The 20,912-nt window shown below is 46.8% G+C and overlaps 1 protein-coding gene across 3 annotated transcripts; it reads left to right on the top strand.

The window, feature by feature from the left end:
• Window positions 1-9: 9 nt before the first annotated feature.
• On the top strand, window positions 10-20,561 carry COQ6 (coenzyme Q6, monooxygenase). 3 transcript variants are annotated; one of them, XM_034768557.1, is made up of 12 exons: window positions 10-223; window positions 3,528-3,662; window positions 12,208-12,266; window positions 13,172-13,295; window positions 13,801-13,931; window positions 14,323-14,430; window positions 14,516-14,578; window positions 14,968-15,075; window positions 16,893-17,095; window positions 17,937-18,052; window positions 19,309-19,475; window positions 20,383-20,561. In XM_034768557.1, exons 1-12 carry the CDS (start codon window positions 40-42, stop codon window positions 20,410-20,412), a joined length of 1,428 nt encoding a protein of 475 aa, XP_034624448.1. In that variant the 5' UTR covers window positions 10-39; the 3' UTR covers window positions 20,413-20,561. The 3 variants fall into 3 exon arrangements, with proteins under 3 accessions (XP_034624448.1, XP_034624447.1, XP_034624449.1); XM_034768558.1 differs by lacking the exon at window positions 10-223 and adding an exon at window positions 554-965; XM_034768556.1 differs by lacking the exon at window positions 20,383-20,561 and having other exon boundaries at window positions 19,309-20,376.
• Window positions 20,562-20,912: the final 351 nt, after the last annotated feature.

Genomic DNA, 20,912 nt, shown 5'->3' with positions numbered 1-20,912 from the left:
GGCGGTTGTTATGGTGCTGGGTTCGTCACTTCCGCAGTGATGGCGGTGTGGGTGTCCGCGGGTGGTTGTGGTCTCTTGTCGCCAATTAGGGGACGGCTCCGGGCCGGGCGGGCCGCGGTCCTGGCGTGGAGGGTCCCGTTGCGGGCCGCAGGCACCGGGCCGGTGTATGATGTGGTGGTGTCGGGCGGGGGGATGGTCGGGAGCGCTATGGCCGCGGCGCTGGGTAAGGCCTTGTCGCGCTCACCTGGGCCGGGGGTGGGTCGGTCCATCCTCTTTGCTGCGGGGTTAGAACGTGTCCCGAGGAGTGGCCCTGCCGGGGCCCGTTCTGACTGGCCGTGAATGCGACCAGAGACGCCTCAGAGCCCGGCGGTGGTGGGTGGGCAGAGGAGGGGTAGGGGCAGAGGGAGGACAGGCTCAGTGGTTTGAGCATTAGCCTGCTAAACCCGGTGTTGCGCGTTCAATCCTTGAGGGGGCCACTTAGGGATCTGGGGCAAAAATCAGTACTTGGTCCTGCTAGTGAAGGCAGGGGGCTGGACTCTATGACCTTTCAAGGTCCCTTCCAGTTCTAGGAGATAGGATAGGACAGTGGCCTAGACTCCATCAAGCCCTAGGGCTCGATGGTGGATTGTGGTACCCGGGTTGAAACTCGTCCACACTCTGCTGGTAGCGTTGAAACGGTACAACGCTCCTCTCCACCTCTCAAAATGGGCATATGGCTATCCTTGGATAAAGATGCTTGTAGGGGTGTAACTTGTGTAAAGGGAGAAGGGAATTAACCTATATGGGGACTATAAGTGTATCCAACATGAGGGTTGTGCTGATCTACTGATTGGGGGGGAATCACACCCACAACTCTATACTGTGTGTAGACCAGGCCTAAAATGGAGTTGTCCCTAATTTAGTTAGGGCAGCCATTACACTTCCTATGGAAAAAGCTTTCATTGAGAAGTGGCAGTTTATTGTGGGTAAGGAAAGGAGAATCTCTGTTTTAAACTATACAGCAGTAGTCTACACATCTGCACTTAGTTCTTTTTCATTCATTTAAAAAAAGTCCAATATTTTAAGCCAATTCATTTCCTTAATTTTTGGTCTTAAATAAGTGACTACATTCCAGCTGGTAGCTGACTGTTTTCACTGGTCCTGTTTCTCTTCCTTTTTGTGTGTGTGTGTGGCGAGATAATTGTGCTAGTTTTAATATCTGGAAGTAGGGCAAGTTGGGGTTCTGATTTGTACAAGTTGTGAATCATCTCACCTATCTGCTGCTAAAATGTCTTTTATTTAAAAATAAATAAATCCTTAACGTGTAGGTAAGATTGTAGGTGCTCAATGGTGTCATGTTCTCCCTCTGTCCTTCCAGAATATGAAAGTGTAACTTCCAAAACTCAAATGTCAGAAAATGTAGAGTCAAGCTTCCTTTTACCCCCATATCCACTGCAAGATATAGTAAGAAACAAAACACATAGTTTAGAAAATACAGAGTTGGGGTAGCACTTCCTGATCAAACTCAGCTTCCATAAGGATGCCTAGAGGAGTTCAGAATATCAGTACTTTACCCGTTCCTAAGCCTTTTTGTCTTGTGTCTTCTCAACCAAACAACAGACATGACTTCCTGAAACACAGGTGCTACACAGGTTAATTGGGGTATATAAATAAGAGTCAATCAGAAATTAAGTGTGCACACAGTGGAAATGTCAGTTCTTATTAATGGATCACCTGTGCTACATAATTTCCAAACCAAGGTCTAATAATTTCAAATCTTAAGTTTTTAGACCTCTTCGGTACCATACACATGATCGCATCAAGGGAGATCAGTAGTATATTTCATGTGTTGTACTGCCATTTGTTTTTTCCCTATTGTAATGCTTTCAAGCACAGCTAATTCCTCAGCATTGAAAATCCTCATTTTTAGGGTGCTGTGTCTTGGGATCCCTTGATTAATTGATCATATATTTTCCCCACAAACTGCCCAGGCCCCTTGCCCATCATACCAATTTACAAGCTAATCTGTCTTCCCTGTAGTGATGTCATGCAATAGCTATGTGATTAAGAGTTTTTAGTGTTTGTGGTCCCACATTAAATCGATTTTTAAAGATGCATTAGAATATTTTCTTTTTTTTTCTCCTTGCAACATCACAACAGGGTAACAGGGCAGAGTTAAAGTTGTTTGGATGCCTTAACTATCATATTTTACCATAACAGATGGATGTCTTCTAAATGCAATTGTAACTTTGAATTTCCTGGGTTTATAATGCTTATTTGGAGCTAATTGCAGCACCTCTCTTGCAATCTTAACTTCATTTTAATATTGTGGGGTTGTTGTTTTTTTGGGTGTGGGGGAAATTTACTTAACTTTGTAAAAAAAAAAAAAAAAAAAAAAATTAAAACATCATAAAGATCAAACAAGAAACCTAAAGAGAATCTTGCCTGTTATATTTCTAGTGATTTTTATGATGCATATTAACCATTTTTTAAAAAAATTTTAAGGACAGTTCCACTGGTACACCAAAGCCGGAGCAATGCAAAGCTTAATTTGAAATTTACTTATAGGTTCAAAGGGCTGGGTGAGACCCACCCTATCTGAAGGGAGAGCCTAGGCCCCATGTCCAAATATCTCTGTGCCTTAAAGGCTCCCTTTACATCCCTGCCTCTTCCAAGAGGTAATTCAGTGTGTAGTGGAGCTGAGGCAGCAGTGCTGCAGGGAGCCTTTCAAGCCCTGATCCCCCAAAGCTAATATGCAGCCATGGAACTTTTAAAAAGCAGTAACAGTTGGGCAAAGTAACCTACCAATGAGAACTATTCTTGATAAGTGTCCACTCTCCTTCATCCTACTGAGTCATTACAGCCACTAGAACTGTTGCATGCAAATTAGCTGTAGAGGAAGAGTAGTTATTGGGTGAGTTATTTTTAATGTCAGAGTGACCCCATGTATGGATTTCATGAGCCTAATTGTAGCCTATATAACCATAACAATTATATACAGTAATAAATATCTTAGCTTAATTGCCACCTTATTTTTTCAAGTATAGCCTGTGCAAAAGGTTTCAAATAATTTTAACTGTGTGAATAGTTTGAAGTGTCTGGGTTATTCCATCGTGAAGATCATTTGGGACAAAGAAAAGACTTTCACAGATGCTAAATTTCTTAAAGAATTTGGTTCTTAATTAATTTTAAATCAGAAATTAACAGATTTACTTGTAAACTTTCAGAAAATGTGATCTGTACTCAAAAAACTAAGTGCTGCAAGTCTGGGGAGGATACGTTGTAGTTTTTCATACAAAACAGGCTGAATCCTTGCTTTAATTGCAAAATGGCTCTTAAACCTTAACTATGGAGTTGTGAACAGTGCCTCCATAGTATTAAATCTATTTACCTAGTTAGAAATCTGCGTTATATATGCTTTTCCCTGTAGGGAATTTTATTTAAGTGTCTCATTGCAAGGTGCATGGGAGTTCTTGATTATATAAATAAATAAATAAACACATGAGTTTTTTATTAAAAGTATCTTAATAAATGTTTGCCTGTTTCAGGACACGATGTCCACTTCCGTGAGAAGAAAATCCTGTTACTGGAAGCTGGCCCTAGGAAAGTGTCTGGCCGTTTGCCTGAGAATTACAGTAACAGGGTCAGTTCCATCTCCCCTGGTTCAGCCACCCTTCTGAGCAGTGAGTACAGCTCTTCTTGTTCTTTCTGTATAACACTTTAATCTGAAACTAGAACTGGTTTTATTTTTGTGGGGCCCTTGAGAATTCTTCAGATTGGGACTGTTGTTCTTAAACTGACTTGGCTGATTCCTACTCTCCATTTCTTATGCCAAGCATTCTGAATTGAGGTGTCTAAATCAGGCTTTTCTAGGTTAGGGGCGTGACTTCTTGTTCTGGAATCCTTGTTCATTTTGTATAGCTCTTTGTGTGATTTCAGTGCTAGTGAAAGGGCTTCAAGTGACAGCCCTAGAGTATTCTTTTCACAGAACAGATACAGCCTGGCTTGTGTGAAGGAATCTTCTTACACTGTTCCCTAGTCTATGTATCGCACCCCTGCCATGGAGGAATTGGTTCTGCAGCATAATTCAGTCTCCTGGGCCCATTCAGTCTTTGATTTCTCTGCTGAGAAGCCAGCAAGATGGATAAGTGGTGGTGGTAGTGGATTTTGAGATGTGAAGGCTTCTCCCCTCCTCGGGTAACCGGACTGAGGTTTGCAGCCACAAAAAACTAATTTCACAGCCTGGTTCTGAAATAGTCTTGTATCTGCTTTCTGATACACAGTACGGAGTTGGTTCCTCCAAACCTTTTATTCCCTTTCTTCTTGCTTTTCACAGCATGAATATTTAGGTAGGTGGGAAGGTTTTGAGCTGGTTCATGCTCCCTAACCCTGCTAGCTTGAAGCCATACTACTTATTTGTAAACTAAGGGTATGTCTACACTGGAAACTTCAAGCGCTGCTGTGGGAATGCTCCTGGAGCAGCGCTTTGAAGTGCGAGTGTGGTCGGGCGCAAGTGCTGAGAAAGAGCTCTCCCAGCGTTCCTGGTAATCCGCCTCCATGAGGGGATTAGCTCCGAGTGCTGGGAGCGCGGCTCCAAGTGCTCAGAGCTTGTCTACACTAGTGCTTTAAAGCACTCAGACTTGTTGCGCTCAGGGGGGTGATTTTTCACACCCCTGAGCCAGCAAGTTAGAACACTATAAAATGTAAGTGTAGACTAGGGTTACCATCCGTCCTTATTTCCCCGGACATGTCTGGCTTTTGCGTCTCTAAATAGCCGTCCGGGAGGAATTGGTAACAAGGTTAAAATGTCCGGGGTTTTTTTCTCCCTCGCCTCCCTCCCTCCCTCCCTTCCATGCAGAGTGCAGCTGCTGATTGGGTGGCTTGGCCAATTGAGCTGCTCCCATTGGCCTCCAGCAGCCAGAGCCCTCCCCTGCTCCCCCCTCTCTCTGTCTGCAGCCCTGTGTAACACACAAACCGACCCACTGGGCAGCGTGTTTTGCAAACAGGTGGAGCCAGAATGGTAAGGGGAGTCCGGGGGAGACAGTCAAGGAGCGGGGGAGTGTTGGATGGGTCCCCGGCCTCCACCTGCCGCCACCCCCCTCCGCACGTGTCCCCCCCCCCGTGGACCCTCCCCCCAGGGCCGGCTCTAGGCACCAGCAAAGCAAGCAGGTGCTTGGGGCGGCAAATTTGCAGGGGCACAAGAATCCAGCATGGGAGCTGAGAACCAACAGGGAGCCTTGGGAGCTGTAGTTCCTTGGCCTATAGAGTTCCTCCCTGCCTATAGAGCCAGCCCTGGAGCAGGGAAAGAACTACATTTACCAGCATTCCCTTGGCCGCAATTACCAGGAAAGGGAAGGAGTGTGGAACTGAAACCTCATGCTGCAGCTTGCTGTAAATGGTAGGGACAGAGCCAGCTCTAGGTTTTTTGCCACTTCCCACCCCAGCCCTGGGCTCCGCCCGCACCCCTGTGTTGCCCCAGCCCTGGACTCTCCCCCACCCACACCCCCTGCTGCCCCAGCTCTGGCTCCCACCTGGACCCCCCTGCTGCCCCAGCCCTGGGCTCTGCCCCCCACCCACATCTCCTGCCACCCCAGCCCTGGCCCCCACCCGCACCTCCTGTTGCCCCAGCCCTGGGCTCTTCCCCCACCTGCATCTCCTGCCACCCCAGCCCTGGGCTCTTCTCCCCCTCTGCACCCGCACTCCCTGCTGCCCCAGCTCTGGCCCCCACCCTCACCTCCTGCCACCCCACCCTGGGCTCTCCCCCAAAGAAAGAATTGGGTGGACTAAATGGACATTGCACCTCTCTATCTGAAGCCTAGCAAGGCAGGTACGTAGATCCCACTAGAATTTAAAATGAAAAGTAAGGGAAGGGAGGCTCTACTAGACTGGGCAGCTTTAGATAGAGTACCAGGCACGTAGGAGGATTTACACTTCTGAGCCATTTCCAAAAGTAGAAATTGACTTTTCTTTTCCAGATTTAGCTAATATTCAGAAAGGGAATCCAGCACCTGTCTTCCAGATTTGAACACACTCAAAATTCAGGAGTGCTCAAGCTCAATTTGGGCAGCTGTTACTTCATTTCTCCCAAATCAAATATACTGATCCACTGTAACTTGCTGTAGAAAAAGTAGAATAAATTGAGCAAGAAATGCTTCCCAGTGGTTATTAGGACTGGAATTGCTATTTTCAACAGCCATTGCCTTTTTTGTTTGTTTAAAAGGAAGACAGTGATATTGCATTGGCAAATTCCCCATAGAAACAAAGAATGGAACAAAAGAATAATAAAGGCACCTCAACTTTTCCTCATTTATGTAGGACAGTCTTATAATATGCACCCAGATAGCCTTCCATCACACAAGCTGAAAATTGTTCCACTTTACTGCAGTTTTGTAACCATATGGGAACCAATCCTGTCTTTGTTCTGTGCACATCCAAAATTCCTGCTGAATGACCCGCCCTGGGAATGAGTTACCAGTGACCCAGGGCTGGGGCGGCAGGAGGGTGCAGTGGGGTGGGGCAGCCAAAAATTTTTTTGCTTGGGGCAGCAAAAAACCTAGAGCCGGCCTTGGCCCCCCTGCCTCTCCCTTGCCTGCTTGTACTGCCATAGCCAGAGGCAACTACTGTCTGCTGCCCCCCGGGTCCTAGCGTCCCCCATCCACTAATGGGAAGACAGGCTGTCCTTACCCTGCCCTTTCACCCTAGCCCCGAGCCTCTCCAACGCCCCAAAACCCCCGCACCCTAATCCTCTGCCCCAGCCCTGAGCCCCCTCCTGCATCATGAACCCCTCATCCTCAGCACCAACCCTCATCCCCCCGCACCCTAATCCTCTGCCCCAGCCCTGACCCCCCTCCTGCATCATGAACCCCTCATCCTCAGGCCCTCACCCCTGCATCCCCTCCTATCCCCAAACTCCCTCCCAAACCCCTTCTCCCCTTCCCACACACACCCTCCTGCCCTCAAACTCCCTCCCAAAGCCTGCACCCCCTCCCTTTGCACCACCTCCCACCCCCAAACTCCATCCCAGAGCCTTCACACACCCCCAGCCTGCACCCAGCACCCCTCCTGCACCCTAATCCCCAGCTAGGGACCTGCACCCCAGACCTCCTTCTCCCCCCACCCAACCCTCCTCCCAGAGCCTTAGGCAGGTGGGGGGCGGGTTCTGGGCACCACCAAAATTTCTACAACCCTGCCACCCATGCAAGTGGATAAGGGTCGGGGCAGTCAGGAGACAAGAAGCAGGGGGGGTTGGGGTTCTGAGGGAGGCAGTCAGGGGATGGGAAGTGGGAGGGAGTGGATGGGGGCGAGGCAGGGGCGGGGCTCCCCCAGTGCCCTGTTTTTTGATTGTGGAAATATGGTAACCCTAGTGTAGACAAGCCCTAAGTAGGGTTAGATCTGGTTGTTAGGACTTGGATGTGTGAACAACCCAGGTGCTCCAGAAAGTGGTGTTGGTAATTTTATCTGAGTTGTTGCTGAACTAATGCCCTAGCCTGGAGCAGGGGCTCAGTGCTGCTGGAGTTACCATTATGAGACACAAAACTGAGATTCTGACCATTTATCCTATGGCACCCAGGCTAAGAGCAGGGATATCTCTGGGTCCTGCCCAAATTCCATCTCTGGTAATTCTGCTCTCTCTCTCTCGCCCTCTTTTCTACCACCTCTGACAATTTCATGGTGCCTTTCATCACAAAGGATCCCAAATAAGTCTGGTCAAAAAATTGTAAGTATTTTCCATAAACATTTTTGAATGAAACAAACTTTTTTTGCAATTTTTTTATGGAAATTTTCCCCCCCAATTCCAAAAAAACCAACCAAACAAAAAACTTTGACGGTTCCTCTCTTTCATCCACTAGGAAAGGGAGGGACTAAAAATAACAAAAACCAAAAAGTATTGTATTAAAATGAAGCAATGTTTTTCAGTTTGTTTTGATCAGAAATTTTGAACTGTTGAACAATTTTCCAGAAAGCCATTTTTTCTTAAAACACACACACACAACCCCCCCCCCCCCCCCATACTGACAAAAAGAAATTCAACCAGCTCTAATCCCAAAACATTTAACAAATAGAAATGTCTTCACCCATCCCTGAAATAGCCATGTTTGAAATAGAAGGATGGACCTATTTAGCATTTGCAGAGCAACAGGATTGGGCCAAAAGAAATCTGATGAGGTTCAACAAGGACAAGTGTAGAGTCCTGCACTTAGGATGGAAGAATCCCATTCACTGTTACAGACTAGGGACCGAATGGCTAGGCAGTAGTTCTGCAGAAAAGGACCTAGGGGTTACAGTGGATGAGAAGCTGGATATGAGTCAACACTGTGCCCTTGTTGCCAAGAAGGCTAACAGCATTTTGGGCTGTATAAGTAAGGACATTGCCAGCAGATTGAGGGACATGATCATTTTCCTCTATTCGGCATTGGTGAGGCCTCATCTGGAGTACTGTGTCCAGTTTTGGGGCCCCACACTACAAGAAGGATGTGGAAAAATTGGAGAGAGTCCAGCGGAGGGCAACAAAAATGATTAGGGGGCTGGAGCACATGACTTATGAGGAGAGGCTGAGGGAACTGGGATTATTTAGTCTGCAGAAGAGAAGAGTGAGGGGGGATTTGAGAGCTGCTTTCAACTACCTGAAAGAGGGTTCCAAAGAGGATGGATCTAGACTGTTCTCAGTGGTACCAGATGACAGAACAAGGAGTAATGGTCTTAAGTTGCAGTGGGGGAGGTTTAGATTGGATATTAGGAAAAACTTTTTCACTAGGGGCAGGCTTTGGAGCTGTGCAAAATCCTGCAGCTCCACTGCTCAGCGCTCCAGCTCCGGGCTCTGCTCCAAAGCCCTGACTAGGAGGGTGGTGAAGCACTGGAATGGGTTACCTAGGGAGGTGGTGGAATCTCCTTCCTTAGAGGTTTTTAAGGTCAGGCTTGACAAAGCCCTGGCTGGGATGATTTAGTTGGGGATTGGTCCTGCTTTGAGCAGGGGTTTGGACTAGGTGACGACCTGAGGTCCCTTCCAACCCGATATTCTATGAACTGTACACAATGGTTTAGGTTTAGAACTAAGAGAAGAATATGGTATGCAATTGAAACAAAAATCCCTTCTTCTGAGTACAGCACTGGTCACTTTTTGACTTCACACTAGTTGGTTGAAGAATTTCTGACTCTTGTTGTCCTACAGACCCCAGAACTGAAGCAGATAATCTCGGCAATGCTTCCGTTATTTGTCATTTCTCATATCTATGCTTGGGAAGCTGGTCAGTTGACCGGTTAAATAATGTATGTTGACCTCCTATTTTTTGACCAGGATCAAATATTCCAGCAAGAATGCCCTGATGAAGGTGGTGGCCTACCTTCTTGATTGCATCATGGTCCCAATCTTTCATTTTTTAGAACTTAGTTTTGTTATGTTTCACATTTTTCTGAGTTAAAATAACTAAGCCTAGGGAGGTTGTGGAATCTCCATCTCTGGAGATATTTAAGAGTAGGTTAGATAAATGTCTATCAGGGATGGTCTAGACAGTATTTGGTCCTGCCATGTGGGCAGGGGACTGGACTTGATGACCTCTCGAGGTCCCTTCCAGTCCTAGAATCTATGAATCTATAAGCTATCTAAGGCTAAGCCTATTGGAAATTCTTTTTGTTACTGTTCTAATAAATTAGTGTTTTAAAATATTTGACCATTTTTGACATTGATCAATTGACCAGTCAAATATTGTCAATTATTTTTGGACTGGTCAAGTGCCCAGCCCATCTCCTATCTTTACCCAAAGGATTTCACCATTGCTTCCTTAGTTATCAGATTGCATATTACAACTTTGGGAACATGTGAGATGCAGTGGTATCCCTACCATTGATCTTCCTCCCACCTCTGATTTAGAGAATCATCCCAACAGCTTGTAATCATTTAATTTCTAGTTCACTCTTTGTTTTTTTATAGAGACAGTTAAGGTGTTAATGCTCCTGTGCTTAATTTCATAGTATCTGTAATTTCACTTTCTGTAGCAGAACCTTCTGTCATGTCCTATTTGAACAGGGAATTTTTGAATGAAGTGAAAATTCTCTTCCCTACCCACTCCTGAATCTTTACCCTGAATGGTTTGTGTCCACTCTCACTTGGGGGATTCTCGTTGATGTTTTTCACTGGCCTTGTTACTTCATCATTCTCTGCACTGAATGTTGAACTTCTCAGCCCTCTGCTTCTATTCTCTAGAATGACTTCTGAATTTTATTTCTCCTTTCTATAGATGAACTATCCCCTTTCCTCTCTAGATCATTTATACATTAAACACAAGTCATGCATTGAAACTAGTTAGGTTCAACATACAGCCTGATGAAGGTGGGGTAACTCAAAGTTTGGGCTGGTGTGAAGTGGCCCCTAGAGTATGGACAAAATGACCTTGTCCATCTCTCATGTAATGCTTATATGATCAGTCATTTGCTGAACAATGTTAATATGATATGACATAAAAAGGGTGACTGCACCAAGGAGCTTATGATTCGAAGTACAATGTGCAGATGAGCACTACCCTAGACGACCAGAGTTTGGGAAATCCAGTTTGAGTGGTGTGAACGATTATTTTTTTCTGCTTCCTTTTGTTGGTGGCCATTTCACAGAATCACCATGTTCTGTGGAAGTATTTGGCTGAAGGGAGGCTGGCTGATGCTTGGGGGTGGGGAGGGAAGCATGGAGGAAGGGGCAGAAAGGAGAGTTTGAAAACAGTACAGAGGGATAGATTAGGAGAGAGGCTTTGGAGAAGCACAGGCAACCAGAGGAAATGGGGGCTGAGATACAAACCATGGGAGAGTCATGCAGAGTTTTGAAACAATATGTGGAAGGCAAGAGAAAAACAAGCAGGTGTTCATATGATCAGGGTTGGGTGAGAAAGCTAGATTACATACAGGAGTTGCAGATACTGAAGTGAGAGACGATCAAGGCCTGGACAAGGATTTTAGGGAAAGAAAACGACATTTTATAGTAGTTGTGAAGGAAAAACTGACAGGACTTGATGCTGGCTTGGGTGGGTGGCAGGAGAAAGAGTCTAATGCAGGGGTGGGCAAACTTTGTGGCCCGAGGGCTACATCTGGGAATAGAAACTGTATGGCAGGCCATGAATGCTCACAAAATTGGGGTTGGGGTGTGGGCTCTGTTTAGACATGTGGGCTCTGGGGTGGGGCCAGAAATGAGTTCAGGATGCAGGAGGGGGCTCTGAGCTGGGGATGAGGAGTTTAGGGTGCAGGAGGGTGCTCCGGGCTGGGATTGAGGGGTTTAGAGTGTAGGAGGGGGATCAGGGCTGGGGCAGAGGGTTGGGGCGTGGGGGGAGGCTCAGGGGTATTGGCTTTGGGCGGCATTTACCTCAAGCTGCTCCTGGAAGCAGCAGCATTTATCTTCTCCAGCTCCTCACAGAGGCGCTGCCAGGTGGCTCTGTGTGCTGCCCTGTCTGCAGGCACCGCCCCTGCAGCTCCCATTAGCTGCGGTTCCCAGCCAATGGGAACTGCAGGGGTGGCGCTTGGCGTGGAGGCAGCTTGCAGAATGGAGCCCCCTCACTGCCCGTACGTGTAGGAGCTGGAGGGGGGCCATGCTGCTGCTTCCAGGAGCCATGTGGAGCAGCCCCCAACCCTGCGCCGCGGCTGGAGTGCTGGAGCGGGACAAGCCCCAGACCCCACTCCCCAGTGGAGCTCGAGGGCCGGTTTAAAACAGCTGGCAGGCCGGATCCAGCCCGCGGGCTGTAGTTTGCCCACCCCTTGTCTAATGTGACACTGAAGTTGTCTTCCGGGATAGAGGAGGAGAAGGGGAACTTATGGGCTGCTGAGAGAATCTGATGTGTGGCTATAGGCAGAGCTGAACCCTGCATCCTAATGATGGAAAAAAGTGTTTTAATCAGCTGTGTCCTTGAGCCTTTCCCTCCCTCCTGTGCCCTCAACTCAGAGCCTAAGTATATGTAGTGAGAGTTGACTGTATGTTACACTGAATTCCTGAAGTCAGGCCTTCACTGACCCCAGGCAGGTGGATCTTTCCTCCTGTCTTGCATCAGTATCAAGAGTGGTGTGAGAACCTTATAAGAACCTAGACAGACCCAGCTCTGTATGCGGGTGGAGAAAGCAGTCTATAGCTAGGCTGGAAGAGTGTTATTCATTAGGGGATCGAGGGGAGAAAGAGAGGATCATGAATCTGAGTCTCATTTTGGTCTCACTGTGACTGGTTTCTCTTCATGTTGTGGGTCCTTCTCTCTCCTTTAGGTTTTGGTGCCTGGGATCATGTCTGCAGCCTGCGATTCAAACCCTTCCGGCGGATGCAGGTGCCTGACTCACTGCCATGAATGCAGTCTGTCTGTTTCTGCTAATGTAACTAGAATTCTCAGAAATATTTAGCCCTAATGGCCCAAGATTTGTTTCCTCCCTGGAGAGGAACAGGGCACACTGACTAAGCCTGTTGTATTCTTGGTGTGTCAGTCTTCCTAGGATCAGAGGGGTTTGTCTGTATCCACAAAAACAACGAGCAGTCTGGTGGCACCTTAAAGACTAACAGATTTATTTGGGCATAAGCTTTCGTGGGTAAAAACCCCATTTCTTCAGATGCATGGAGTGAAAATTAGAGATACAGGCATAAATACGCTGGCGAAGGGAGTTACCTTACAAGTGGAGAACAAGTGTTGACAAGGCCAATTCAGTCAGGGTGGATCTGGTCCACTCCAATAATTGATGAGGAGATGTCAATACCAAGAGAGGGAAAATTGCTTTTGTAGTGAGCCAGTCACTCCCAGTCCCTAATCAAGCTCAAATTAATGTCTGATATCAGACATCAGGAATGGGAACATACAAAAGCCAGTAGGAGAACACTTCAATCTCTCTGGACATTCAATAACAGATTTAAAAGTAGTCATCCTTCAACAAAAACTTCAAAAACAGACTTCAAAGAGAAACTGCAAAGCTACAATTCATTTGCAAACTTAATACTATTAATTTGGGCTTGAATCAGGACTGGGAGTGGGAGTCTTCCTAGGAGACTTTCTCACCTTTCTTCGTCCTCCCTCAATCTCCTGAAATTAGCGGCTGGAGGGATGATTCCTGATGGAAGTTCTAGAGATTGCCCATCACCTTTCCCTATTAAGGGAGAGTTGTGAGCAGGTCCTGATGGAGCTGCACAGTTCATGCTGAGTCTATGCAGTGTGATAATATTTTCTCTCTCTCTTCCCCCTAATAGGTATGGGATGCTTGTTCAGAAGCCATGATAATCTTTGATAAAAACAACTTAGAAGACATGGGTTATGTAGTGGAGAACAATGTCATTATGTCTGCTCTAACCAAACAGTTAGATGCAGTGTCAGGTAGGCGATGATTGCTTTCATTTTTTATTCACAGTGTGGGAGCTATCAGTGAGTTGCATTCAGCAGGGAGCTCTGGAACAGGGGAAGAGAGAGGGAGGAAATGCATTCAGCAGATAACTCGGAGGTTTATGGAGAAGAGTCAGGCCCTCTGGGTTAGGAAGAGATACTTGTTCTCAGTGGAACTGTATCTAAGCCTTCTATCCTAAGTCCTTTTCTAGACTTCACACATGCACTCACTGTGGTATCTTATGTTTTGTTGTGAAATGGCTTTAACTCCCCCCCCCCCCCAGCTCAGAGATTTGAGAGGTGATCAGCCTCTGCAGTGATGGGGGCAATACAAGTGCCTTCATAGATTGCTTCCTTGTGCCCTAAGGGTGGGTGTCAATGGGGTCAGCTCCGAGAGTCATTGTGTTGCCTAGCTGTGCCTTGCCTTTTGCTCTCTTTGTAACTTTCCTTCTCTCATGTCTGTATCATGCTGTGACCCTGCTATGTTGTGTTCCATCAGATCGGGTGGAGGTTCTCTACAGGAGCAGAGCAGTGGGGTATACCTGGCCCCTTACCTGTCATCTCTCTGACACAAGCCCTTGGGTCAAAATTGACTTAGCTGATGGACGCAGACTGGAGACCAAACTGCTGGTATCTAAACTTCCATTTTGTGTTGATCAGGCACCATCTCTTGCCAAGTTCTTTCCAATGGATTTACTTCTGATTTCATGTGTGGGCTGCTCCATTAGTGGGGAGGGTTTGAGTGAGGTGAGCTGCTGACTGTGTCAGAGATACTAAGGGGTAACGTCGGTAGCCTTCTTTTGTGGCTAACCAAAGAGGACTCTGCTGAATTAGAGTAGGGCTGAAGAGGCTGCCTCTTGTTGCAGTATTCTCATTTATTTAAAAGAAACCACATATCCAAGGGCAATGGGGAGGCCTTTGCTACTTTGAGTTAGCTATTCACTGCAGATAACAAGGGCTGGAATACTGATTTTTTTCTAAAGCCATTGCCGAGGTTTCCTTGTATCTCATCCCCTTGCAGATTGGTGCAGATGGTCATAACTCCATGGTCCGGAAAGCAGCTGGAATTCAGAACATCCACTATCACTATGATCAGTCAGCTGTGGTTGCTACTCTGCACTTGTCTGAGGTGAGATCCTGCAAGTTCCTGAGCTGCAGTGTCTGCGCAGGTTAAGTAGGTGATGCATCAGTCCTCGTGTTTCTTCATGTTATAGGCCACAGACAACAATGTAGCATGGCAGAGATTCCTCCCTTCAGGGCCAATTGCTCTTCTCCCGGTAAGACAGTGACTTTTGACTCACCCATCTTTAACTCTTTGGTCCGTTTATTTCTAATCACCTTTCTTCTACCTTTCAGTGCCTAGTTACATTGCCTCTATCTTGCCTCAAGACTTTTCCTTCTTTCTATAACTCTTGACCTATCACTGTTGTCTGTAGTTGTTTTTCCCCCTCTAATTCTTATTATTTTTCCTATTTCCCGCCTGTTGGCTTTTTTGGGTCTGGAGCCCCTTGCACATATTGGTTCTGGGATGGGTGGAATGAAGACCTTGGTCCAAATTAGCGTGTGGGTAGGGCCTGGGCCCTTTCCTGGATTGGCATGTGGGAGAGCCTTGCACAGATTATTTTTCTGTCTCTTGATACTGACTCTTATGGTTCTCTTGGGTCAGCTCTCTGACACTGCCAGCTCTTTGGTTTGGTCCACATCTCATGAACATGCATCACAGCTTCTTAGTATGGATGAGGAAAGCTTTGTGGACACCATCAACACTGCCTTTGTGAGTATCATCATTTCATGAGGATGCAGAGCTGACTTTGTTGCTGAGATAAGATAGACTTCTGTAAATTAAAGAATGGTGGCCATTTTGGCCCCTGTTTACTCCATCCTATTATACAAAAAGTACTCAGTGAAATTAAGATGGCAACTTTAAAATGAGTAAAGGGTAATATTTATTAATGGAACATATAACTAACCTGTGAAACTTGCTGCTGCAGGATACTATTGAAGCGAACCTTTTAATAAGGTTCAAAAAACATCAGATGCCTGTCTAAATAAGAATAGCTTCTTCAGTGAACTAGCTAGAGTAAAATAAGGAATGTCTATCCTCCTCCTTCGTTGTAATTACCAGGATTTCAGGGTGGGAAGAAATGTCCCTCTCATGGGATACCACTACAGGGAATTGCATTATGGAAGACTTTCGTCTTCCTGTGATGAATCTGGAATTCACCGCCGTTGTTCTGACATGTATGGACCTAACATAATTAATGTATTATGGAAGTTGCAGTAAGTTGACTTGGAAGAAAAGTATGCTAGTGTGTGCTGAAAAACATCACATGGGTAGGTCTGATCTGGTCCTCATTTTAAAAGCTGAACAGGTTGAGTCTGGTTAGTTCTTGAATTGGAGGCCTCTAAAGAGAAAGGTATATATGTTCCTTGCGTCGTGGACAGCAGCTCCTCTTCAGTCTCCTACAGAATCTCACCCTGTAATTCTAGACACACTTCCTTCACTACCATTTTTTCTGCATATGTTTATATAAAAATAAGCCAAACAAAATTTGTATGCAAAACCTGTGAGTGCATTTTTAAGTGCAGTTGTGCTTTGAGGTGGCACTTCCTTTGACTATCCTAACTCATGCACTTCCAAGGCTCCAACAACTCTTAGTCAATGCAGGAATTCCTCGGAGGCCCAGCAAGCCTACTACTTTTCACTTCCAGTTTATTTTCCACAAAGTCTAACTTGCCCTTTAATAAAGAATTCTTCATTTTAGTCTTGTGTTCATTCACCATATGCTCTGACTTGTGACTCTTTGTCATTCAGATCTGGTTAATTTGCATTAAGGTAGCTTTTGGCTTTGAATCTTTTTTATTTGTTGATTATTAGTACATATCTTATCTTGCTCAAATAGAATGGTATAGGCTCTCTCTTCTGCCTGCTATAATCAAAACTTGTGAACTTGCATGGATACTAACCAGGCTGTATAATTAGTAGATAAAGTGTCTGATTTAAATGCACGAGCAGTAACTTGAAAGCCTATTACGATTTTACTTTTACTAGATTTCTATTCGCTTTTCCATTAGTGCAGTTACAAGCTGACATTCTTAACACTTTGTCAATCAAAAAAGTCTCACTAAAACATTAAAAAAAACAACCCTGAAATGAGATCTTCACATGGGAGCTTTATTAAAACACCTCTCAGAGAGAGGGTTACCCTTTGTGACTGAAGTTAGATCATCACTGGAGATAGTGATGGAGAGTGAATTACTTTTCAAAACGATAGGAGGGGGAGACTCTCCTCGTCTAAGATGGTCTCCTCCTAGGCCGTAACGAGGATGGTTTGGTTTGCTGAGTGGTTAGAATTGTGTATTTGGGGACTTTTATGCATCAGTCTGGTATTTATTAGGTCATGTTGCTTTTGGGTGTTAGTAAAGGCAGAATGTGCTCTTTGGGGCAGGGAATCATGTCATCCCTTCTGCTTGTTCAGTGCCAAGTACGTTGTGGGCACTACACAAAACAAAGTGTTTGTAATTTTGTTGGGACATCCAGAAGCCTTGGGGTTTGGGGCACCATATAAATCAGTCTTTATTGTTATTCAGTGGAGCAACCTACACCACTCGGACTTTATTGATACTGCTGGATCCGTGTTCCGATCTGCTATTTCTCTCCTGATGCCATCAGGCACTGCAGCCCGCCAGCTGCCCCCAAGCATCGCCAGAGTGGAGCCAAAGAGCCGAGCTGTGTTTCCTCTTGGAATGGGCCATGCCACAGAATATGTCCGGCACCGGATGGCGCTTATTGGGTAAATTGCTTATTGAGGGCTGCAGGTGCCATGGTTGTTTTTATGGGAAAACAGGCCATTTCTGGTTCCATAAAGTGTATGTTGTTTGGGGAATGAAGTGAAGCGCACCTGGCACAGCAGGGGTGTGGATTATTCAGGGAGGGTGATAGTTGTGGTGCCAGACATGTTCCTCTCCCCAGTTAACAGGTGGAGCACGTGGATTACATCTGGAGCCATGGAGTGGAGAGGTTCTTCAAGGAAAAAGGCAGGCAGAGTATGTGTAGCACAGTGTGGGGAGGTATTGGAGGTCAGATACTTGTTAAATAAGGTGTGTGTTTGTGTGTGTGTGTAGATATAGTGGACATGGAGTGCTATAAGGAGGGGCTTATTAGAAAGAGGAACTGAAGTGTGTGCTACACCAGCAGTTCTCAACCAGAGGTCCCAGGTCCCCTGGGAAGCCACGAGCAGGTTTCAGGGGGTCCACCAAAATAAACCAGAGAGCAGGGCCAGCATTAGACTCACTGGGACCCAGGGCAGAAAGCTGAATCCCGGGCCCCACTGCCTGGGGCTGAAACAGAAGCCTGAGCAACTTAGCTTCGCAGGGCCCCCTGTGGTGTGGGGCCCTGGGCAATTGCTCTGCTTGCTACACCATGATGCCAGCCCAGGCTTTTAATCTACTGAAAAACAGTTGTTGTGGCACAGGTGGGCCATGGAATTTTTATAGCATGTTGATGGGGGCCTCAGAAAAAGATTGAGAATCTCTGTGCTACACTCGGGGCAGGGACTTAATGGGTATGGAAAACATGGACTGTCTCTGCTCTCCTCTGATTAGGATATGAGATGCTCTCTGCTCTGCCCTTAGGGATGCAGCACACAGAGTCCATCCACTAGCAGGACAAGGTGTAAATATGGGCTTTGGAGATATTGCATGCTTGACACATCACCTCAGCACAGCGGCCTTCAATGGGAAGGATCTGGGTAAGGATACATAATCGTAAGGAATAATCTATGGTAATAATTTGAATATCCCCTTCTCCAAGTCTCCCAGTATATCTGAACTTCTTTCTTTTACATAGTGAGCTCTTCAGGGCAAGGATTGACTCAGTTTGTTTCCTGTACACCTCTGGGCACATTGGTGTCTCATAAAATGAATAATGTATCAGCATATTTATAAACTGGGATGAGCTGGAGTGTCCAAACTTCATCTGTGGACCAGTCAGAGAGTGATGCTTCTGGATGCATTTCCCTTCCCAAAACCCATGTTGTGTTGCCTAGTTGACAGAATGTTCCATTCTGCTGGCCCCTGGTATAAGGAAATGTGGGAATAAGAGCTGCTGAAGGGAACAAGGAACTCTTGGATCTTGCTACTTGCTGAATAGCACCTTTTTAAGATGAATCTAGAGCAGGGGAGGGCAAATTACGGGCCACGGGCTGGATCCGGCCCATCCGGGCTTTCAATCCGACCTGTGGGATTGCCAGCCCCATGGTGAAGCAGGGCTAAGGCAGGCTCCCAGCCTGCCCTGGCCCCACGCTACTCCCAGAAGTGTCTGGCACCACATCCCTGCAGCCCCTGGGGGACGGTGGGGGGCAGAGGGCTCTGTGTGCTGCCCTTGCATGCAGGCACTGCCCCCCACAGCTCCTATTGGCCGGGAATGGGGAACTGCGGCCAATGGGAGCTTTGGGGGTGGTACCCGCGGACAAGGGCAGCGCGTGGCAGAGCCGCCTGCCCCACCCCACCCCCAGGAGCCACTGCTGGACATACTGGCCACTTTTAGGAGCGGTGCGGAGCCAGGGCAGGCAGGGATCCTGCCTTAGCCCTGCTGTGCGCTGCTGCCACCCCAGAGCCGCTCGACGTAAGTGATGCTGAGCTGCACCCCGAATCCCTCCTGCACTCCAACCCCTTGCCCTGAGCCCCCTGCCGCACCCTACCCCCATACCCTGAGCCCCCTCCCGCATTCTGCACCCCAACCCCTTGCCCTAAGCCCCTTCTTGCACACTGCACCCTCTCCCACGCTCCCTCCCGCACCCCAACCTCCTGCCCCAGCCCTACATTCATGGCCCTGCATGCAATTGCCCCACGCAGATGTAGCCCTCGGGCCAAAAATTTTGCCCATCCCTGATCTAGAGAGTGCAAAGATCGTTGGTGTGTGTGTGTGTTTTGGGTGCCTGTGGAGCTCATTATGTCAGTGGCATGAGCAGTTGGGACTGCAATTTAATTCTCTCCTCTTTTCCAGGCTCCATAAAGCACCTCTTACAGTTTGAGACAGAACGTCAGAGGCATAACCTCTCTTTAATGGCTGCCATCGACTTGTTAAAGAGACTCTACTCCACAAGTGTCGCTCCCTTTGTGCTGTTGAGGACATGGGGATTACAAACAACAAATGCCTTGTCTCCAGTCAAAGTAAGAGGCACCGTTAGGACACTACTAACTAACTTGTGATGATACAGTGGGCTGAGTCACTAGCAGATTCAGGAGGAATGACACCCTGTGTTCAAATGGCATGTGAATGAGGCACTCCAAAGATGGCTTGAGTGGTCTTCTGTGCCATTTGTTAATGATTCTACCTTGGCTACAGTGTGGGTCTCTTCCTATAGCCCAGAGAGGGCTACCTGAAGAGAAGTGGCAGTAACAGTGTTATCCCTAAAGATTCATTTTTTTTTTTTCCCCCTGAGGCCCAGATGCCAGTGTGACCCACTTCCACACAGCCAGATGACTTGACCTAGTTGCAATGCTTTTATGGTGAGCCATCTCTTAGGCAAACCACCTATTATCAGCACAGCTCCCTCTAATCCAGCAACCTTCACTTTGAGTTTCTCAGTTTTTGATTTGTTTGACCCTGACTGTATGTAACTCCTTGAGATATGTTGCAGATGGTCAGAAGCCGACTATTCTGAACAGCACTCACTTAGGAATGAGCAGTCTCCCAGGGCTCAGTGGCTGCTAGTGGAGAGTAATGTGCACTGTTCTGCACGAATGCTTTGACTACCTTGAAAATGTTATTATCTGACCAGAAAGGAGACGGGCTTTTCATTTGTTTTTTCTCTTTCTAGCAACAAGTGGAGTGGGTCAGCCCTCGGTGCTGGGCTGCTCAGGAAGGACAGTAAAGTGCTCCACTTGTCTTCCCTGTGTCTGCTGGAAAATTAGGCCATGTTGAATCCCTCTGCCTTCCTTTCCTTAGACAGGAAGAGAGATGGTATCCAGTGGGGTAGAGGGAAGGAGGATGCAGCAGCTTTCTCTGCTTTGTTTCTAAATATTTGTCTCTCACTGGTTCACAAGTGACTCATTTTTTTCCTCTTTCCCTCTCTAGGAGCAGATTATGTCCTTTGCCAGTAAGTAAGTTCTCCATGTGTCTAGAGCTGCAGTTCACCAGTGACTGCTGGGAACCTGAGATCTTTAATCCTGTGAGGACTATATCATGCCTGGTTTGGAAACATGTATTTAAATAGTGTCTTTGAAGAACAATAATAAAAACAGGAATGAATTTTTTTTTTTTCCCCAACATATGCTCATCTTTGCTCTGCCTGCCTTTGAGGACCAACTCCTGTCCTGTGGAACCAGTAGTTTCAGCTACTGAATCATCTTTGCTATGTGCTTTCATATAGAAGTAGTCCTTTTAGCCTAAGGTTGAAGAGGCAGTAAATGTACTGTTTTCCCTACACCTTACTGCACTATGGTGCTCTTCCTCTGGGTTGCCAGGCTCCAGCTGCTGGAGCAAGATCTGGTGGCAGATCAGGGTAAGACTGGCTCTGTAAGCCTGAGCCTGTCTCCTCGTCCCCAAACAACCCCCTCTTGGGAGGGCCAAGGGGTGTCTAATGGAGGGCCCTTCTCAGGAAACTG

The sequence above is a fragment of the Trachemys scripta genome, chromosome 4 (assembly GCF_013100865.1).
Source record: "Trachemys scripta elegans isolate TJP31775 chromosome 4, CAS_Tse_1.0, whole genome shotgun sequence".
Taxonomy (NCBI): Eukaryota; Metazoa; Chordata; order Testudines; family Emydidae; genus Trachemys; species Trachemys scripta.
This window is presented reverse-complemented; position numbering and strand designations above follow the sequence as displayed.